Raw genomic sequence first — 18298 nt, forward strand, 5'->3', positions numbered from 1 at the left:
TAAAAAAAATTACGTATAATTCCATCGCTAAGATGTAAACAGAGTGAAGCAGCATGTACCTGTGCATGTCTTCACCATGGATGTATTTTAAAAACATGTTTTAGCCCAAAATTTTATCTCGTAACTATCATAAAACAATGTCCCAGATATCAGGCAGTGTATTCATAACCATTTAATGTAATAACTTTCTGTGAGGGACTTTTAGAGGTGAACAATTCTGACTGTAAGTTTCTCTAGAACAGAGCCTTTCACACCAAACCACTCTGAATGACTCTGTTTACATTAATCATTAAATTATGTAGAAATTTTGAGAATCAGTGGAGTTTCCCTTTAAGCGCTGAGAAAGGGCCCCCCGCAGTCTCTCACATGCTGGGAACCTATTAAAGCCCTTCAGCAGACGGCCTTCCCACCATCCTCTCACCTCCAGATGGGCCGTGGACTGTTTAGAGTGGGAAAAGAAAGCAATGACCTGGAGGAATGTGAACAGGCACAGCCTTTCTCTTTCATTCTCTCTCATTCTCTCTCTCTCTCTCTGTCATTCTCTCTCATTCTCTCTCTCTCTCTCATTCTCTCTCTCTCTCTCTGTCATTCTCTCTCATTCTCTCTCTCTCTCTCTCACTCTCTCACTCATTCTCTGTGTCTCTCTCTCTCTGTCTCTCTCTCTCTTTCTGTCTTTGTCTCTCTGTCTGTCTAGCTCTACTCTCGGTTAATCTCAGTCTCTTTTGTTTCTCTCTTTTTCTCTGTGTGTCTGTCCTATTTTCTCTTTTTTTTATCACTCCCTTTCTCTGTGTTTCTTGTTCTTTTTTCTCTCTCTATTATGGTCTCTATTTATCAGTCTCTCTCTCTCTCTCTCTCTCTCTCTCTCTCTCTCTTTCTCTCTGTTTGTGTTTTAGTGTGACCTGTTTGTTGTTTTAAAGTGTGGTGGTAATCTGAGCTTCCTCTGATTTTCTGTCTGCGAGAAACCCACATTTACCCCTACTGAGAGAGAGAAAGACAGAGAGAGAGGGAGAGAGACAAGGAAAGAAAAGGCTGAGTGACTGAAAGAGACTAGAGAGACCGGGACAGATGAGGAAAGAAAAGGAGAGGCAGTCAGAGTGAGTGATAAAGAGACATAGACAGGCAGTGAGAGAGAGAATAACTGTCCAGTCATAAGTTAGTTTGATACATTTTGGCTTCCTCACAAAAAACTAATTTCATTAAAGGGTAAACTAAATTACTTAAAGGGAAACTCAGGGCATTTGGACTCTATTCGTAAACTGAAAACTAGTGTGTTAGAAGCTTTTTCTACACGTCTGCAAAAAAAAGATTTTGTATCACTGAGAACGTTGAGTCTGAACTTTTGACTGAAAGTCTGTCCGACACTCTGTTACGGCTCCTTGTGTGCGAGTGAGGATGGCGAGTGGAAGCAGAGACTGGGTTTGTTTAATTCGAGGTTAGAGCGGCAGTGTGTGTGTGTCTGTCGAGGGGCTGTTGGGCACCATGTAAACCCTGCACACCTGCAGCCCTGCTTCTGCACCGGCTCTGCTGCATGTTTATGAGTGTGTAAAGTCTGGCAGTGTTAGATGGAGCTCCAAGTTTGGAGGCTCTCTGAGGGGAAAAGGAGATGAGGGTGAAAACACAGGGGCAGAGATGGGGGGCAGCTCTGAAGTGGCCTTGAAATAAGAACTGAAACCATAACATTTAGGAGGGGAAACTGTAACGTTCAGGCTCTTTCAGGAGTAGCCTTTGTCTCCAGCATTGGCTGTTTGATCGGATCATTAAATCTTGGAGCTTTTAGGGATGTGGACAGTTTGTGGGGTGAGGATTTTAGGGGGGGGTTCCACCATTTTTCTGCATAATTAAGTCATTGAGATGTAAACGAAATCATTCAGAGTGGTTTAATGTGAAATTCTTGATTGTAGAGAAACTTACCAGCTCAGATTTCTTCACAGCTGTGGTGATAAAAACCAAGGATCAATGTCTACAATACAAATATAGCCATTTCGTTTACTATTCAAAATGCCCATTGAACCTTCTGAGTTTTTATACATAATGTTGATGATGGTGAAATAGTGATGAATCCAAAAAAAATATATATTTTTCCTTTGGGGGGTATTTTGGCTAAAATGCCCTCTTTGCCATGTATGGATTCAAAAAATTCTAGCCCAAATCCTTAGCTTAAAACAACATCTCAGGCATCAGGAAGTGTGTTCATAACCATTTCGTCTAATAACTTCCTGTGAGGGAACTTTTAGAGGCATTAAACACTGGTAGGATGCCTGGTTCCTGTCACAACCACGATAAAAAATTCTGTAAAAAAGTTGGTAAGTTTCTTTAGAATGGAGCATTACCTCGTTCAGTTAAGCTGCTTCTAAACTGTGGAACTTAATTCACCTTTTATTATACAATCAAGCTCAGTGCTCACTATTAATAAGCATCTAAAAACGAATCTCTTTAACTTATCATTTCATCAAAACTCTGTCTCGTGGTGTTTATCTTTTAATTTGATCTGTCATTTTCTTTTTCTTATGATTCTAAATGAATACTTATCATTTCTTGTATTACTGTTAAGCTTTATCACTTGTCTGTAAAGCACTGTGAGCTGCCACCAGCATGAAAAGTCCTATATAAATAAAAATTATTGTTATTATGAATTTTTGAAGAAAACCAATTTGTCCCCATTTGAAAACATTTATGAAGACTTAAAGGGACGTATTTTTTTATTGTATTTGACTATTTTCCCTATATGTGTGCATATGTACCAAAAATAATCATTTCCAACCTCTGTTTTTCCCTTAGAATGAACCTTTTTTTGTTACTGCACCTTTAAGTCTGATGTATACAAATGTAAATGAGCTATGTTCTGATTGGCTGCCATGTATTGTGCCCTATTAAAAAGCAATCCAGGCTGAAATACTCCTCATTACTTCACTGTGAATAGGTGGTACTAAACTGCTGTATGCTAAATGAGTTGATTTTTGTGACATCACAAAAACAGTGTATTCAGAACGGGTTGTTTCCACAGCCACTCACGCACTGTATGGACTGAGGAGGGAACAATATGAAAGTTTACAGTATTTACGTACTTTACAAACTTTAATTTAAAGAAATGCAAGGAAAGTTCAGTTTTCTACAGTATGGGCCCTTTAAGATGCTTTAGTAAATCTGGCCACAGGCCTGAACCCTAGTCTGCTCTACTGTCCAGTATGTTGGAGCTAAAACTGGCCTTTTCCTCTGTTCCTGTTCCTGCCGTGGTGCGTGTGCCAGTCCGAAACTGACTCTAGAAACGGACACGTCCGTTTCCCAGGGCTTCACCCTCACCCCTCCTTGTTCTTGTCCTCCCTCTCGTCGTTCTCCTTTTCCTGCATTCCTGCAGCTGATCCGGGGCCAGATGGGGGATGATTCATCGTCTCTGTATGGGCCGTGATCGAAAAATCAGACCGCTCGTGTTCCCCAAAGCCTCTGAATGAGATTAGACGGCGCTTCGGGCGGCCGCTGCCTCTGTGCGTCTGTGTAATTGGATGTTGTAGTGCTGCAGATTTGAATGTGTCTGCTTTAGTTTTGAGGAAGAGAGGAAATCCAGCTTTATCAGCCCCTCCAGGATTCCTCTTATCTCTTTCTCTCTCTCTCTCTCTCTCTCTCTCTCTCCATCTCACTCAGCTGACTTTTCTGCACACTCCCTCTCTCTCCCTCTCTCTCCCTCTCTCTGTCTCTCTGTCTCTCTTTCTCTCTCTCTCTCTCTCTCTATCTGTCCATCTCACTCAGCTGACTCTTCTGCACACTCCCTTCCTCTCTCTCTCTCTCTCTCTCTCTCTCTCTCTCTCTCTCTCTCTCTCTCTCTCTCTTCTTTATCATTCCTTACTGTATTTATTTTATACTGTTGCTTCTCTCTCCTTCACTTGCTCTCTGTGCCTTTCTGTCCGTCTCTCTGTTCTCTTTCTTTTCTCTCTCTGTTGTTCTTTCTTCAGTCTCTCTTTCTTTTCTTTCTCTCTTGCTCTCTCTCCATCTCTCTCCGTGTCTTCTCACCGTGTAGGCGAGGTTGATGTGGCAAAAAACATAGTATCAAGATACTTCTAGACCTTTTTTACAATACACAGTATGCATATTTTCTTTTTCTGATATCTGGGAAGTTAAAACTAACAACGCCACAGTTAATAAATACTGTCAAAAACTATGAAGAAGTGATTTGAAACATGACTGATTATGTCTCTTCATAATGGATCATACAGTTGTTCAGTGTTCTTTAAGAACTGATGGTCCCTGATTCGCTCAGTGATGTGACTGATAATCTGAATCAGCTCACACTCAGAGCTGAACTGTACAGCAGAAGTGAAAGTAAACATACAGGGTAATATCAGATCTGTGTGTCTGTGTTTGTGTATTTGTGTGTGTGTTTGTGTGTCTGTGTGATTCTGTCTGTCTGTCTGTGTTTATCTGTGTGTCTCTATGTGTATCTGTGTGTCTGTCTGTGTGTATCTGTGTGTGTGTGTGTGTGTGTGTGTGTGTGTGTCTGTATGTGTGTGTGTATCTGTGTATGTGTATCTGTGTGTGTGTGTCTATGTGTGTGTGTGTGTGTGTGTGTGTGTGTGTGTGTGTGTGTCTGTTTGTGTCTGTGTGTGTGTGGGGTGTGTCCAACCCCAACACTACACACTCGATGACATAATTGGCATGCAAAATATTTTTTGTCTGGAATGGTGTGTGTGTGTGTGTGTGTGTGTGTGTGCGTGTGTGTGCGTGTGTGTGGAGGGAAACTGTGTAACAGGCAGGGAGAGGAAGTTCAGTCCAGATAAGAGGCGCCGTCTGTGTGTGTGTGTGTGTGTGTGTGTGTGTGTGCGTGTGTGTGTTAAAGCCCAGACCCGACCAGCACCCATGAGTGGACAGTAATAAAGTTTTTGTTTTTTTAAAGTACTGTCATGTGCAAAACTTTGAACACCCCCCATCAAATAATATTTTCTTGATTTTCATGACAATAAGTTAACACATCCTCTACTGTCTGCTCAATTTTTATTTATTTAATAAGTTTAATGTATTGGGAAAAAATGAAAACATAAAGGATAAAATGAGCAGTAACAGGGCTGAAACTATTGAATATTTTCATTTCGTTTCATTTCAAATATTCTATTGAATATTATCTTAAATATTTTTGAATATTATATGACAATAAAAATGAGATGTTTTAGTTTATAGTTTAATAGTTTAGTTTATAATTTTATATTATATATTTTATATAGTTTATAATTTAATAATTCAGTTGACTTAATGTTCTTTTTTGCACTGTTACAAATTGGATGTATTTACTTTGCATTTTGATAAATAAACCATAATTTAAATGTTATAAGGTAATGAAAAACATTACTGTTAAATAATTATTTCATAGAAGGTTTATAATTCTACCGAATCTGGCAACCCTGTTCTGTCTCTGAACAGCAGTGGGTTTTGCCGGAGAGCAGAAACACCATCTTTTTAAACATCATTTTTTTGGTCAGTTCATCTGTGAACAGTGGGGGGGTGATGAAAGTTTTGTAAGCTGCTCAAACCCACTCAATTCCAGGGTATGTTTGAATAATTTTCCTGCAGCTCTGGGCAGATATCTAGCCAGCACGCTCTTGTTTATTCTCTGCAATAAAAATCTGCTAGTGAGCTAGATGGCCAGCTACAGTAGCGGTGATGATACAGCCATCCGTGGTCTCGTTCTCTCTGGGTGGGCTGGATGGCCCTCTTTCTTTCACATCACTCATAACAGTGCTAGCCAGTGCCGGAGTCAGTTAGCTGACGTAACAGATGTGGCGGTTAGTGTTCTCCTCCAAGCACATTCAGCTGTCCAGTGACGTTGCACTAGCAACAGTTTGAAATTATGCAGTATCCGACTTCATATGACTCTGAGGTGCGCTAGCCTTCACCCTTCTAGTGCTGGTAACAGTGTGTGATTAGAGGAGACCTAGTGGGTGGAATTGGACATAAATAAATTAAGGAAAAAATTGGAAATAATAAAAATATTACATAAATAAATAAATAAATAAATAAAAAACCTGTGAGCTGTCAGAAGGGGTCTGCAGCTGAGTGCAACTGTTGAGAAGCTAGTATTGGCTTGATGAATGTTTGTTTCCCCACAGAAGAGCCCAGGGTCAAAGAAATGGTAAATGTGTTAAAAAAAAAAATGGAAAAAGGAAAAAAAAGATTTTCCATTTTCAAATATTTTAATTATCAAGTTTCCGAATATTTATATATTTACCGAACATTTAGTGCAGCCTTGCTAGCCTACACTCTTAAGATTGTCAGGTGTTCTTTAGTAAAGAAAATGGTTCTAACCATGAACACTCGAAGAACTCTTTGCATGATTAAAGGGTTCTTTGCATCATGAAAAGGTTATTCAGGTTGATTGAAAATGTGCATGAATGTCATATAGATGGTTCTATATAGAACCTTCTTGAAAAGGGTTCTATATAGCACCCAAAAGGGTTCTTCTATTGGTACAAGCTTGACACTGTAACAATAGAAGAACCATTTTAGGTGATATACAGAACCATTTTCAAATAGGTTCTGAATAGAACTGTCTATAGCACATTTTCCATGAATCTGTGGAACGATTTCATGATGCAAAGAACCCTTTGATCATGCATCGTTCTATATAGAACCATTTTCTTTACTAAAGAACCCTTGAAGAACCATCTTTTTCAAGAGTGTAGGTAGCAGGTGGAACTGACCACAACTAAACTGGGGAGAAAACTGGGTAAACTAAACACCCTTAATTTTAACCAAATAAAAAACATAAAACAAGGTTTTATAAGGTTTTGAGATTACAGAGATGCTGTATTTTTGTTGTGTGTGTGTGTGTGTGTGTGTGTGTGTGTGTGTGTGTGTGTGTGTGTGGAGGGTGTAGTGTGAGGAAACTGAAGCGTTTTTGTTGGGAAGAGAACAATAGTGTGAATGAGGCGCTCCTGCAGTCTAAACAGGGAGGAGTGGTGGGGCGGTTAGTCTAACAGCTAGAGAGGTGAAGGGATCATTTCCAGCACTGCTGTTACAGACGGAAACACGGCAGTGACCTGTTCTTGCGTGTGCTCGTCTGGCTTTAGACGCAGACACAGTGGTGCTGCCTAGTGGAGTCCTAGTGGAGGCTGTGATTTGGGGGGGGAAAGGTGATGAATGTTGCAGATTGGCCTGTGCTTGGTGCCTGGTTTGCAGAGTTATTGTAGTAACAGCCACCAAAATTCACTTACTGCTGATTTATATGTCCATTTTTCATTTATTCATTTATTGTATGCAAACCATAGCAAGACACTAGTATTCTCACAAATGAACATAACTGATGTGATATCCGGCATTAATAATACATCTGTTGTGCCTAATACAGAGATTGTTGCAGAAATGCTGCTGTTGAGCTGTGCTGGTTAAACACCCTCAGCGACAGTTTCATGTCCTGATCGTATCTTCATATACTCTGGCCGTATTCCATTTACACTTTTCACTAAAATGCATCCCCAGTTCCCTGTAAAAGCTTGTGAGCACATGCATCATTTCCATATTATTATTTATTATGTCCTATTATTAATGCAGAAAATTCCCTTAGATTTAAGCATTTATTGGTTAATTTGTAAAATGTAAAGGCCATTTTTAGAGTGTATAATAATGTGAAAATGGACCAGAAACAGGCATTGTAGGGTGCATTTTCAAAAAAAGAAAACAAACAAAAAACAAAACCTGGCCATTTCCATCCAATTATAAGGTAGGTGTTTCAAATAAAGTGGCATGTGTAACAATTTTAACGTGGATAACTTTTAATGGAAGCTACCACAAATAGCTGCTTATAGCTGTCTCCATTTCCAGGAGAGTCTGTGGTGCCGGATCACTGAAGAGAGCGGTTCAGTTTCAGGTGTGTCGGCCAGTGAAACAGAAACCTATGTGTGTAGCTTTGCTCTCATGGAAGTCGAACATTTCCCTGTAAACAAACTCTCAGCCACGGTGTTAATCGTCCAGCTGACAGCCTGCTGTGAGGATTTAACCTACTGCTACTACTGTTTAACCAACTGTCTCTATTTACATCCTGGCCTTTGAGGTTTCACTACGTCCAGAGAGCAGCAGTCAAAAACACCAAGCGATAATGTTCTCGGCGTGTTTTCCTTGACTGTTTGATTTCGTAGAGGAGGTTTAGCTGTGTTGTGACATTTGAGAGTGATTCTCCTTTTTGTGCTCCTCTGAAAAGCCATTGTTCTCAGGCCTCCTGTCTCAGAGCAGGCCCGACTTGTTTTTCCAGAATTAGCCAGCGTCGACCTGGTGACATTTTACGCTGTGTCAGCTGTAAAGGAAAAAATAAGGGACCTTTTTAGGAGGCCTAATTTCAACAGGAGAGTAGCTCCCAACTGAGCTCCATGCTAATGCGCTAAGCAGTGGTGAACTGAGTGTGAAATGTGTGTATTTCTTTGAATATCAGATAGATACATGCTTTATGTGTGCTTAACACAAAACAATATGCATTGCTTTCCCTTCCAGCACAGATTTGATTTGTTTCATTCCCACAATCCCTTGTGTCACAGTCTGTAAGAGTTTTATAAGATGGATTTAGCATTATATGCTAACCATATGATCAGAAAGATGAACATAAGTCTTGTGTGGTTTTAGCTTTTGTAAAATGACAATAGTAAACAATTCACTCTCATCCCTTGGAGACACATCCTTCACCAAGTTTTGACTGAGTTCTCTTTGAATTCTCTTTGGATCATTAGGTTCATCTGCTGGGGGAAGGGGTCCAAAGCACAACCCATGTTACAGAATGTTCTTCTGCACGTTGTGTGCAATTACACATTTCCACCAAGGGGGTCTCCAAATCCCCCAATCTTACATTGTGTAGCTTTAAGTTAACGCTGCATTTTCATTACAAGAAGCCAAATTGCTTCCCTCAACAACTGTTGGCCTCTTTGGGGGCATGTCACTAAAACTCAAGCAAGTTAAACTGTCCAAACTGCATAAGCGTTTTGTTGTGTCAGTCTCTTTATATTGTCTCTCGCCGCCTTAATTTGATGTAAATTATCCAAATTATTATTTTTTTAAATCAGCGTATCATTTTTGCATGAAGTCACTGGGTACATCATATGCCTAACATTTCAGTAGCACCAGCAGTCCTGTATCCTTGCTAACCTTTTTATAATGCAGCTTTGAACTTCATTGGTACCCATCATTATTAGAGAGCCTGGTATTTGGAGAAGGGTCTGTACTCATTCCTGAGGCTTACCTCTCCTGTGTTACCTATCTGAGGCCCCAGAGAGGTGGTGGCGCTGTTGCCATTAGTGTTGTGGTGTGGTATTGTAAATAGAGCCCATTGTGCAGATTTTTGAATGAAGATTTTCCATTCTGCAGTTTTTTGAATGAAAAAACTAAATGCTTGCTTTAATGATGTTTTCCCTGTTGTTTATTGTGTAGTTAAATAAATTGTTTTTAAATGAGCGATTTTATAGTGCTGTTATTAAAACACTTAAGCCAGCATGTTGTTAGTAAATACAATAAGAAACCAAACACGTGATCTTGATGACAAAAGAGATGCTTTAAAAGTATACGACTGGGAAAATGTAACGCAAAGTTGCTAGCAATCAAAACAGCTAGCTGATTTTCTTAGTCTTTGAATGTTTTATAATAATCATAAACATTGCCTACACCCCAGTCAAGCCTGATGGAGGTTCTGAGAATGGCCTCGGTAATATTAGCTGGCCAGCTAGTTCGCTAATCAACCATATTGATATTAAAAGTCCACTAATATATTTGTGACTTAAGTTTGGTGTACATCTAAATATACTACAGAATCGTATCAAAAATACGAAAAAGAAAGTTGTTTTGCAAAATTATTGCGTTTATTTACTTTACAACTATTTTCGCTTGCTGTATAGTTTTGTACACTGTGCTGTCCGCCATGTTAAATTTCATTTTTAATCATGTGACTTTCAAAAACAATGTGACATCATTTCCCGGACTCGGGGATGAGATAGGTCTTAGAGGAGAGGTGGACTGACAAATGAGATTTACAGCCTGACTCTTTTGGATATTTGTAGAGAGTGTGATTTTATTTTTACCCAATTTTTCCCCCAATCTCCACTATCCCACGATGCTACCAAGCTATGAGAGCGAAGGCTAGAACACCAGCCATTGCAATGTCATTGGACAGCTCAGCATGCTTGGAGGAGAGCACTAACTGCTAATTCTGTTACGGAGCTAACAGGCACCTGCATTGGCCAGCATCAAATTGAATGACAAGGCCAGTTATGCTCTCTTCCCACGTTGGCGAACATTATAACTACCATAGGGCCAAATATGGTTGCAGAATCTGTTCTCTTTAAACACTGAATACTTTTAGCCTTGAAGGTAAAAGAGCTTCTAGTATTGAATTCTTGTGTGTTTGAATGAATACTGAAAACCTCATGGCCTTCACTTGATCTTTGCACTGAGAGTCAAAGGTCACTCGCTGCATGTGGCTTAAAGGAAATGTTTATGTGACAATGCTGCAGTTTGTGTGGTCTTATATGCCTAACTGGCTAATATCTGCTTATTTGCTTCAGTTTTAGCAGCATTTTTAGTGAACTTTTCCTTTAAGAAAGTCTTTACAAGCGCTTGGGTTGTACAGAGTCTCTCTGGTCTATTATCCGTTCCCATCCATTATTGAGGATCAGGCCACCCATGGGTTAAGCCCTTTGACCCTTATGACTGTGAGCTTGAGCTTGACCTGGATTTTCCAGGGATTGCTGCGTTACTATAGTCTGGAGGATATAAACAAGCATCTGATTTAGATTTTGGGTAAAGCACTGAGGTCAGCAGCCCCATTGGCGAGTTTCTGTTCATTCACTTGCTTGAAAGTGATACGCTGAGTGTAAATTACTTTTTTTGCATTTAATTTTCATTATTGTTTGTGATTTTTTTTTTTTATTATTATTTTTCTTAATTTCTTTCTTTTTTTGTATTGTTATTAAGATATCAATTGTTAAAGTACAGTTGCAGGCAAAAGTTTGTGCACCCCTGGTCAAATTCCATGTTCTATTGATTTTCTAAAGAAAAATAAGTACATCTCACAAAAACATAAAACATGGCTCGTGCTAGGGCACATATTGTATTTTATGTTTTTTTTCCCCCCAACATGTTAATCTGCACTAAAATTTACAGTAAAATGTACTTAAATGTGTTCCCTGTAAAGGATGTGTTCATTTATTTTCACTTAGAAAATTAACAAGACCTAATTTGACAGTTATGAAAAGTGCCCTGTAAATAAGGTTTAATATTAATTAATATTAATATTATTATTATTATTATTATTATTTTATTATTATTATTTATTCATTTAGGAGGGCGGGCAAACTTGGAGAACCAAACAGGGCCGTTAAGTTGCTAAGCTAAGAAAGCTAAGCAGGAAAAAAGCATATGTAATTTGGGAATAAATGACTCAAGTGATGCAGATTCCTTGGTATACCTGCGGGTGTTGTTACCACACTTATGTTATAACATTCATGGCTGACGTTATTGATGGAATTTTGAGTAAAAGTCCTGGCTAATCATTTAAAAAGAGGCTAGCTGTCATTCCTCATCCTGGAAATATTTATTGTGGCTGTTTTAAGCCTTCTTGACTCATTCTTGTGTGAAACTGCGGTCAGTGCAGCGAGGGAGAGGTGAGAAGTTCATCCCTCTATTCATTATTCAGCAGGTTTGTGTTAAACGTGGAGCTTCCACTTGTTCCTTAGGGAGGCCGAGCGGTGTTAAGTGAGGGTGCTCTCAGTGAGGTGCTCAGTGCTAGCCTGGAGCGCTTTAGCTTAGCTTAGGAAGGCTGGTGAGATCATGCAGAATTCACAGTGACAGGGTTGCTTTCGCAAATAACACTCGCTAGGCTGAAATCGCTGCCTTTGACAGCAGGTTCATGTGTGTTGACCTTCGCCTTCAGCCCAAAGCGGTGTAAAATAACATTGCTGTCATGTCAGAACTTGGTAACTTCATTTATTTGTCGAACACATATGAATATGATGTTATATGAAGGTTTCAGGACGAATGGGCCAGTAGAAATGGATCAGTATTAGTTGAAAGTTGAAAGGCAATTCCAAAGACTAGACTGTTCTACGTTTATGCATAATTCAGTCGTTCAGAGTGGTTTGGTATGAAATGGTTGATTGTAGAGACTCTTTACAGAGGTGGTGATAGGAACCAGGGGTCACCATGTCTACAACATAAATATAGCCATTTTATTCACTATCCAAAACCAACAGCGAACCTACATGTGTCTTCTGAGCTTTAATATGTAATATTGATTAAAAAAAATACATATTTGGGGACTACTTTGCATTAGAATGGACTGAACATACATCTGCCCCACGAATGCCTTTTAAGTACAGCATCTGTGCCATTTCTCCATGTAGAAAGATTTTTTTTCTCACTGCTTTTGGTTATGGATCTCAGATATATGCAGCCCTCTCCATTTTCTAATAGATAAATATCTTCTTTATCTTATTAGCTTTTCATCATGTTCTTAACTTTAAGTCTAAACTTTGAAATGGCTCTGTATTTTTCATTTGCTGTTCTGGTCTGCAGAATTTACAGGCAGGGCTTCTCCTCTGCCACCCGTATCATTTTGCTCTCTTTTTTTGGCATCTGCTGTTTTTTTTTCCCCCATCGCTCACAGCCCTGGTGTGCAGTCTATTTCCAGCCTCCATCTCAGTTAAAGGCTGTCAAGTGTGTTTGTTTGGCCTCAAGTCGGCCGCAGGCCCCAGGGCCAGTGGTGGGAGAAACCACTGGGTTCCCAACAGTCCTTCTACTGCCAGGCATTCCGGCTAGTTTTTTTATTTTTTCTTAAGGCCATCCTTACAAAATCTGCAGTCAGAGGTCTGCGCTGGTCCCCATGGTGTAGCTCCATGTTGGGCCCCATTGGCCACCTGTGCGTTAAGACCCCTGGTGCAACTTGCTTGTGGGTCCTGTGGCACATCTCTGCATTCAGTCACCTTACACAGCTCCATCGTTGGTCCCATTGGTCACTTTGGCATTGAGCCTTTTGGTGCAACTCTGTCCTCTCTCTGCAACTCTGTGGGCCCTGTGTTCCAGCACTGCTTTGGGCCTCCTGGTGCAGCTCTGTCATGGGGTCCATGGCCCAGCTTTTTGTTGGTACTCATGGCAGAGCTCCATAATATTCTCCTATATGCCAGTTCTGTTTTTGGCCTTGTGGGGCAGCTCTGCTTTGGGCCTCCTGCCTCATTTCTATTGTGGTCCCCCTGGCACAGCTCTGCACTGGGCCTCCCATAGCAGCTCTGCCATGGGCCCCATGGCCCAGCTCTGTGTTGGTCTGCCTGGCAAAGCTCCATTGTAGTCCTTATGAGCCAGCTCTGTCTTGGGCCCTATTGCCCAGTTCTGCAGTGGGTCTGTAGACAGAGCTTTATCAAGAGCCAGCTCTGGTGCTGCTCCATTGTGGGGCATGTGGCTCAATTCTGCATTGGGATGCTGGGCCTCCTGACGCAGCTTTGTTGTAACCTTTCTGGCGCGGCTCAGTCATAGGCCCTGTGGTGCTTGCTCCGGTTCTTAGTCTGCAGCTGCACTCCAAATGGCCCGGTTTTACGACCTGCCAATAGCTTGTAGATTTGTGGCCTTACTGCTCCTTTGTTGAGGGGTGTGACAGACTAAGTTCCCGAGCTTAGGAACGTAAAACAGCATAATTGAAGAGAGGAATGTTCTTGGCGTTTTGTAGAAATGTAATGTTGTAATGTTCTTAGGAACATTCTTAATCTCTCTGAGCATTTAAAGTAAGGAGTATTGCTTCCTAATGAATTAACCATATTATTAAACTAGCAGTTTGTTTATTTTTTATTCAGACTGTTTACAAGTTGGCTGAGGCCTGGAAATAAGGGATGTATGGTACATCTGTCACTGCCTTGCACTTAGTTATTACAACGGATTTGCTTGGACCCCTCAAGGCTTAAAGGGCTCATATAATGAAAACTGATGTGAATTTTTGTCACTTCTTTAAAATAAGTTTAATAGTTTGATATAGTATGCAAACACTGTTAAAACGTCAACTCCCTGTCCATAACATAAAAATATGAAAACTAAACTACTGATTGTTTTTTGTCACAAAAACCATTGTATTTACATATGGCTGCCTGTTCAGCCTAGAGCAATTAAGCCCCACCCATTAATGCTAAAGTTATAAGGGGTGTTTCAGCCAAGACTGCTTTCAGAATAAGACCATACAGGCAGCCAATCAGAACAGAGGTCTTTTACATACAGTAATCTTAAAGGTACAGTAACAAAAACAGGCTGATTTATTCAAAGCGATGAAGACTGTTTGAATATGGTCATGATGAACTGTGAGTGATTTACATAAAACTACGGATTTCATTAGTGGGAAAATTAAAAACAACTAATGAATATAAAAACATATAAAATATAAAAATGTAGGGAGTAGTGAATAGTGGACCATTTCTGTTTCTTCCAATAATGTTCTGCAGAGTGCTCCAATGTAGGGAATAGTGATTATTGGACCCTTTCTGTTCCCTATAATAGTGTTCTAAGTAGTGTTCCAGTCTAGGGAATAGTGAATAGCGCTCAAGTGTAGGGAATAGCGAATAGGAACCATTTCTGTGTGGCATAGTGACTGGGGAACATTTCTGATCCTTATAACATATAATCTGTTCTAGATAGTGTTCTTGATGTTGCAGCATAGAGAATAGTAATTAAGGGACCGTTTTGAATACAGTGTTTGTGTCTGTAACTGGGGTTGTTTTTGGACCTGGCATGCTCCATTACACATCCTCTGGCATCCCTGACGAAAAAGAGCAACTGCAGCCATCAGCAGGCTCCCCTGGCCAGAATGTCCCACCACGTTACTGCCGGTCAGCTCTGCAGGAGGCTCCCTCAGGGGTGTCTGCTTTCTTTTTGAACCTTATGGTAAGCCTGGGTCACTGGGCCAAGCCAGGGGTCAGTATGGCAGTTGTGGCCTGTGAGAGAGATTGGTTTTCTTTGGCCTTCAAAAGACACAGGTTACAGGCGAAGCGTCCCAGGGGTTCCTTTCTGTCTACCAGTGTAAATGTGACCTCACAGCATGAATTCAATGAATTATTTACTCAAATTTCACATTAAAGCTCAATTTTCACCATGATTCAGTTTAATTTGATTCAGTTGAGAATTATAGAGAATAAAAAGAGTGATACACCATGCTTCACGTTTAAGAAGTGCCGTATCTTAATAACACCAAACCAAAAAGTGAGTACATAATTTATCGAGACTTATTGTAATCAATTGCAATTTTTTTACCACTTCAAATCATACAGTCACTGATTCTAAAATCAGTTGTAGCATTCTGAAATGCGGTTCAATCACCACCTTCAGATCGATGCGTCACGATGCACCGATGCATTTTTTTCACTCCTATTTCTGTCCCCTGGCCGCAGTACCTGCGTCATGGCAGAGCAGCCCGTGTAACAGATACGGCTGTGGGCGGAGCTTGGCGTGGCGCCATGGCGATGCGATGGCGGTAAAATCCTGGCTGAGACGGCACCCGATCAGAGCAGTGACATTAACGCGCGGTGCTTTTGTCCCGACTCAGCTGCTGGAAAGGGTCAAGAGGTCGTCGTCCAGGAGCCGTGCAGAGGGTTCATGTTCAACTACAGCAGCAAAGCTGAGAGATCATAGCGCAGTTAACATGTTCTTCTAGAAACACTCTGTACTAGTGCAAGCTCTTCATGCATATTGACTTGTTCAAAGTCAAAGTGCACTCAGTCTAACCAGTGAACTGAAAGAAGATAGACTCACTCCAGTTTATTTTGAAATCCCTTCCACTTCTACTCACTGGCCACTTTATCAGAAACCCACTGTATAAGTGTACAGTTACAGTCTGTAGTCCTTCTGTTGCTGCACAATTTATCAGCCCACCTCTACCCCATTCATCATTGATCCATTTCTGAGCACAAGACTGCTGCTGACCAGATACATACTTTGCTTGCATGTTGACAGCAAAAAATAGTGTTTTGTCAGGTAAAATGATATTTCTCCTGTTATGGGTTGTTGTAAGCTTATTTCTAAATTATTTAACTTATTACCAAACATTTTTTACTTCTTTTAAGTGATTTTATTAAGTAAATTTATTTCAATATATTGAAACCAGGAAAATGATCTGCCAATGAAGTGAAGAATTTTTCTTGATAAAATTACTTAAAACAGGTAAAAATGTCTACAATTAAGCTGGATAATCTTATAATAAGTGCACAACTATCTAAAAATAAGAAATATTACATAGATCCACTAGAATTAAGATTCACTTGACAAGATACTATTTTTTTGCAGTGAACCATCGTAGTCATGGTGCAACCCCAGCCAGTGTTTTCTGGTAACTTTCTGGTAAATGAGTAATTGGTAGCTTAATAGAAATACAAAGCATAACGTAAAATCTAAAATGCAGAAGCCAGCTGGAAAATCTATTTATGCATTCTGTTTGTGGGTATGGACTTTTTTAATTTGTGTGGGGTTGTCATTTTTCATTATTCTCGGGTTCTGAATTCTTTTTCTTTTCTTTTTCAGTTCTCTGTGCGAAGAACTTGTCAAAGAAGGACTTCTTCAGTGAGTATCAGGTTTAAAAATTCTTCTTTGTGGTTTCTGCTGTCCGTTTAGCCTTGTCTAATGTTTGCTTCTTTGGTTTTGAATGGAGCTGCAGGGCTTATGCATTAATTAGCATTGTGCATCATTAAACCATCAAACCATCACTTTAAAAACTTTAAAAGCTGTGTGACATACTGATATCTATAAAAAATGACAGATTGCAGGCTTTAATATGGCTGCTACTACTGTGATTAGATAATGTGATGTACTTTTGTCCATTTTTAATAGAGAACAGTATATAAACAGTGTCACAAACCACATAAGCAAGCGGACGAAGTTGAGGCTTAAAAGTTATACTCCCAACATTTTTGGTTCCCAAAGCACACTTATAATAGAAGTCAAGTCAAAAGTCTGTACTGGCTGTATTAGCCTTGTAGCTCCAGCACAGAGCTGAAGAAGCAAACTTCAGACGCCAAACATGTTTTGGCTGATTGGCTGCGTTTGGGTTCAGGGGGGAGAGGTCCTTCAAAGCACAGAGTAAGAAGAAGAGAGACTGTTTTGTCTAGAGCTGGGTGTTGGTAGAATCCGGAGCAGGATTTTACGTAGCCAGTTAAGGACACTGTAACATTCCTCACTTCTCAGCAGACACAATACGCTGCTCGTCAAAAGTCTGGGGACACCTTGTCAACTTACTTTTCATTTGATTAATAAAAATACATATAAAGGATAAGTGTTCATAAAGCAGCTACAGCTGAATGATTTGGGGAAAGTGTTTAATTGCATTGTTTTATGACCAATGTTGTGATTGGGAATTAAATGCGATTTTCTTCAAGAAGGCAGTCTATTTTTTCCAAGTTAAGGCTTAAACATAATGTAGTGCGCCAGATTGCCAGTTCAGAAGGTTTGAATTATTCAATTTAAATAATATATCACTGTTGTTGGAAGAAAACCTTGTATCTCCAAAATGATAACAAGAAAAGGAAAAAACCTACTTTACTTTTAATGTAAGTCAATGGAACCAGACTTTTTTCCAAGTAATTTTGAGTCATTTCTTTTGGTACATTCATCATGAAATTACAAGAAATTAAATTACACACAACGTAAAGGGTAACAGGTATTTTCAAAAACTGTAAAATGCCAAAAATGGAGATACGAGGTTTTCTTCCGACAACAACATATTATATAATGTAAGATATAAATAAAATTGCACCTCTTTCAATTTGAAAATTTTTGATAAAAAAGCAAGTAATTATTCAGTCCTGAAAGCAGCTCTGTGCTAATCCTTATATATACTTATCTTCAGTACTCAGCTTCATGTTTATCAGAATGTCTTTTTCTTGCTGTTAAGAGTAGGTTTTTTTTTCTAAATAATGATTCCACAGGTTTTTTTTTCCAAACTACTGCTAAAAGCACAATGTGGAACTCTTTTGGCCCAAAGGTGGTTTAAACAGCTGAAAGTGCTGATATCAGTACACAGGAATAAAAGGTGTGGCTTTTGGCTTAATTCCCAGAGTAACACCGTCACTAACATAGGCACAAATACTGTGTTTACATGTGTGATATTGTTTTCCTTCTAAATAAAGTTTTAGTCTTAGTTTCCCGGACATTGGTCAGGCTAGGGATAAAAGATGAATTGTTTTCATATCAAAAATGATTTGAAAGAGTATTATTTTCTATCTTATATGATCAACAACATTGTCTTGGCAAAATTTGACCTAATTACAGAGCTGTAGATGCGTTGGACCACATGCGTCAGGCTCCAGTCCTCGCGGGCCAAAAC

The 18298-nt window shown here is 39.7% G+C and overlaps 1 protein-coding gene across 2 annotated transcripts in view; it reads left to right on the top strand.

The window, feature by feature from the left end:
• Positions 1-18298, top strand: part of LOC118807936 (E3 ubiquitin-protein ligase SMURF2-like) — an 81501-nt gene that overhangs the window by 15338 nt on the left and 47865 nt on the right. For both annotated transcript variants that reach the window (XM_036570135.1, XM_036570136.1), the window contains exon 2: positions 16501-16539. In XM_036570135.1, coding sequence (XP_036426028.1) covers positions 16501-16539 — 39 coding nt within the window. The remainder of the gene's footprint in view (positions 1-16500; positions 16540-18298) is intronic.

This window comes from Colossoma macropomum, unplaced genomic scaffold, assembly GCF_904425465.1.
Source record: "Colossoma macropomum unplaced genomic scaffold, Colossoma_macropomum, whole genome shotgun sequence".
Taxonomy (NCBI): domain Eukaryota; kingdom Metazoa; phylum Chordata; class Actinopteri; order Characiformes; family Serrasalmidae; genus Colossoma; species Colossoma macropomum.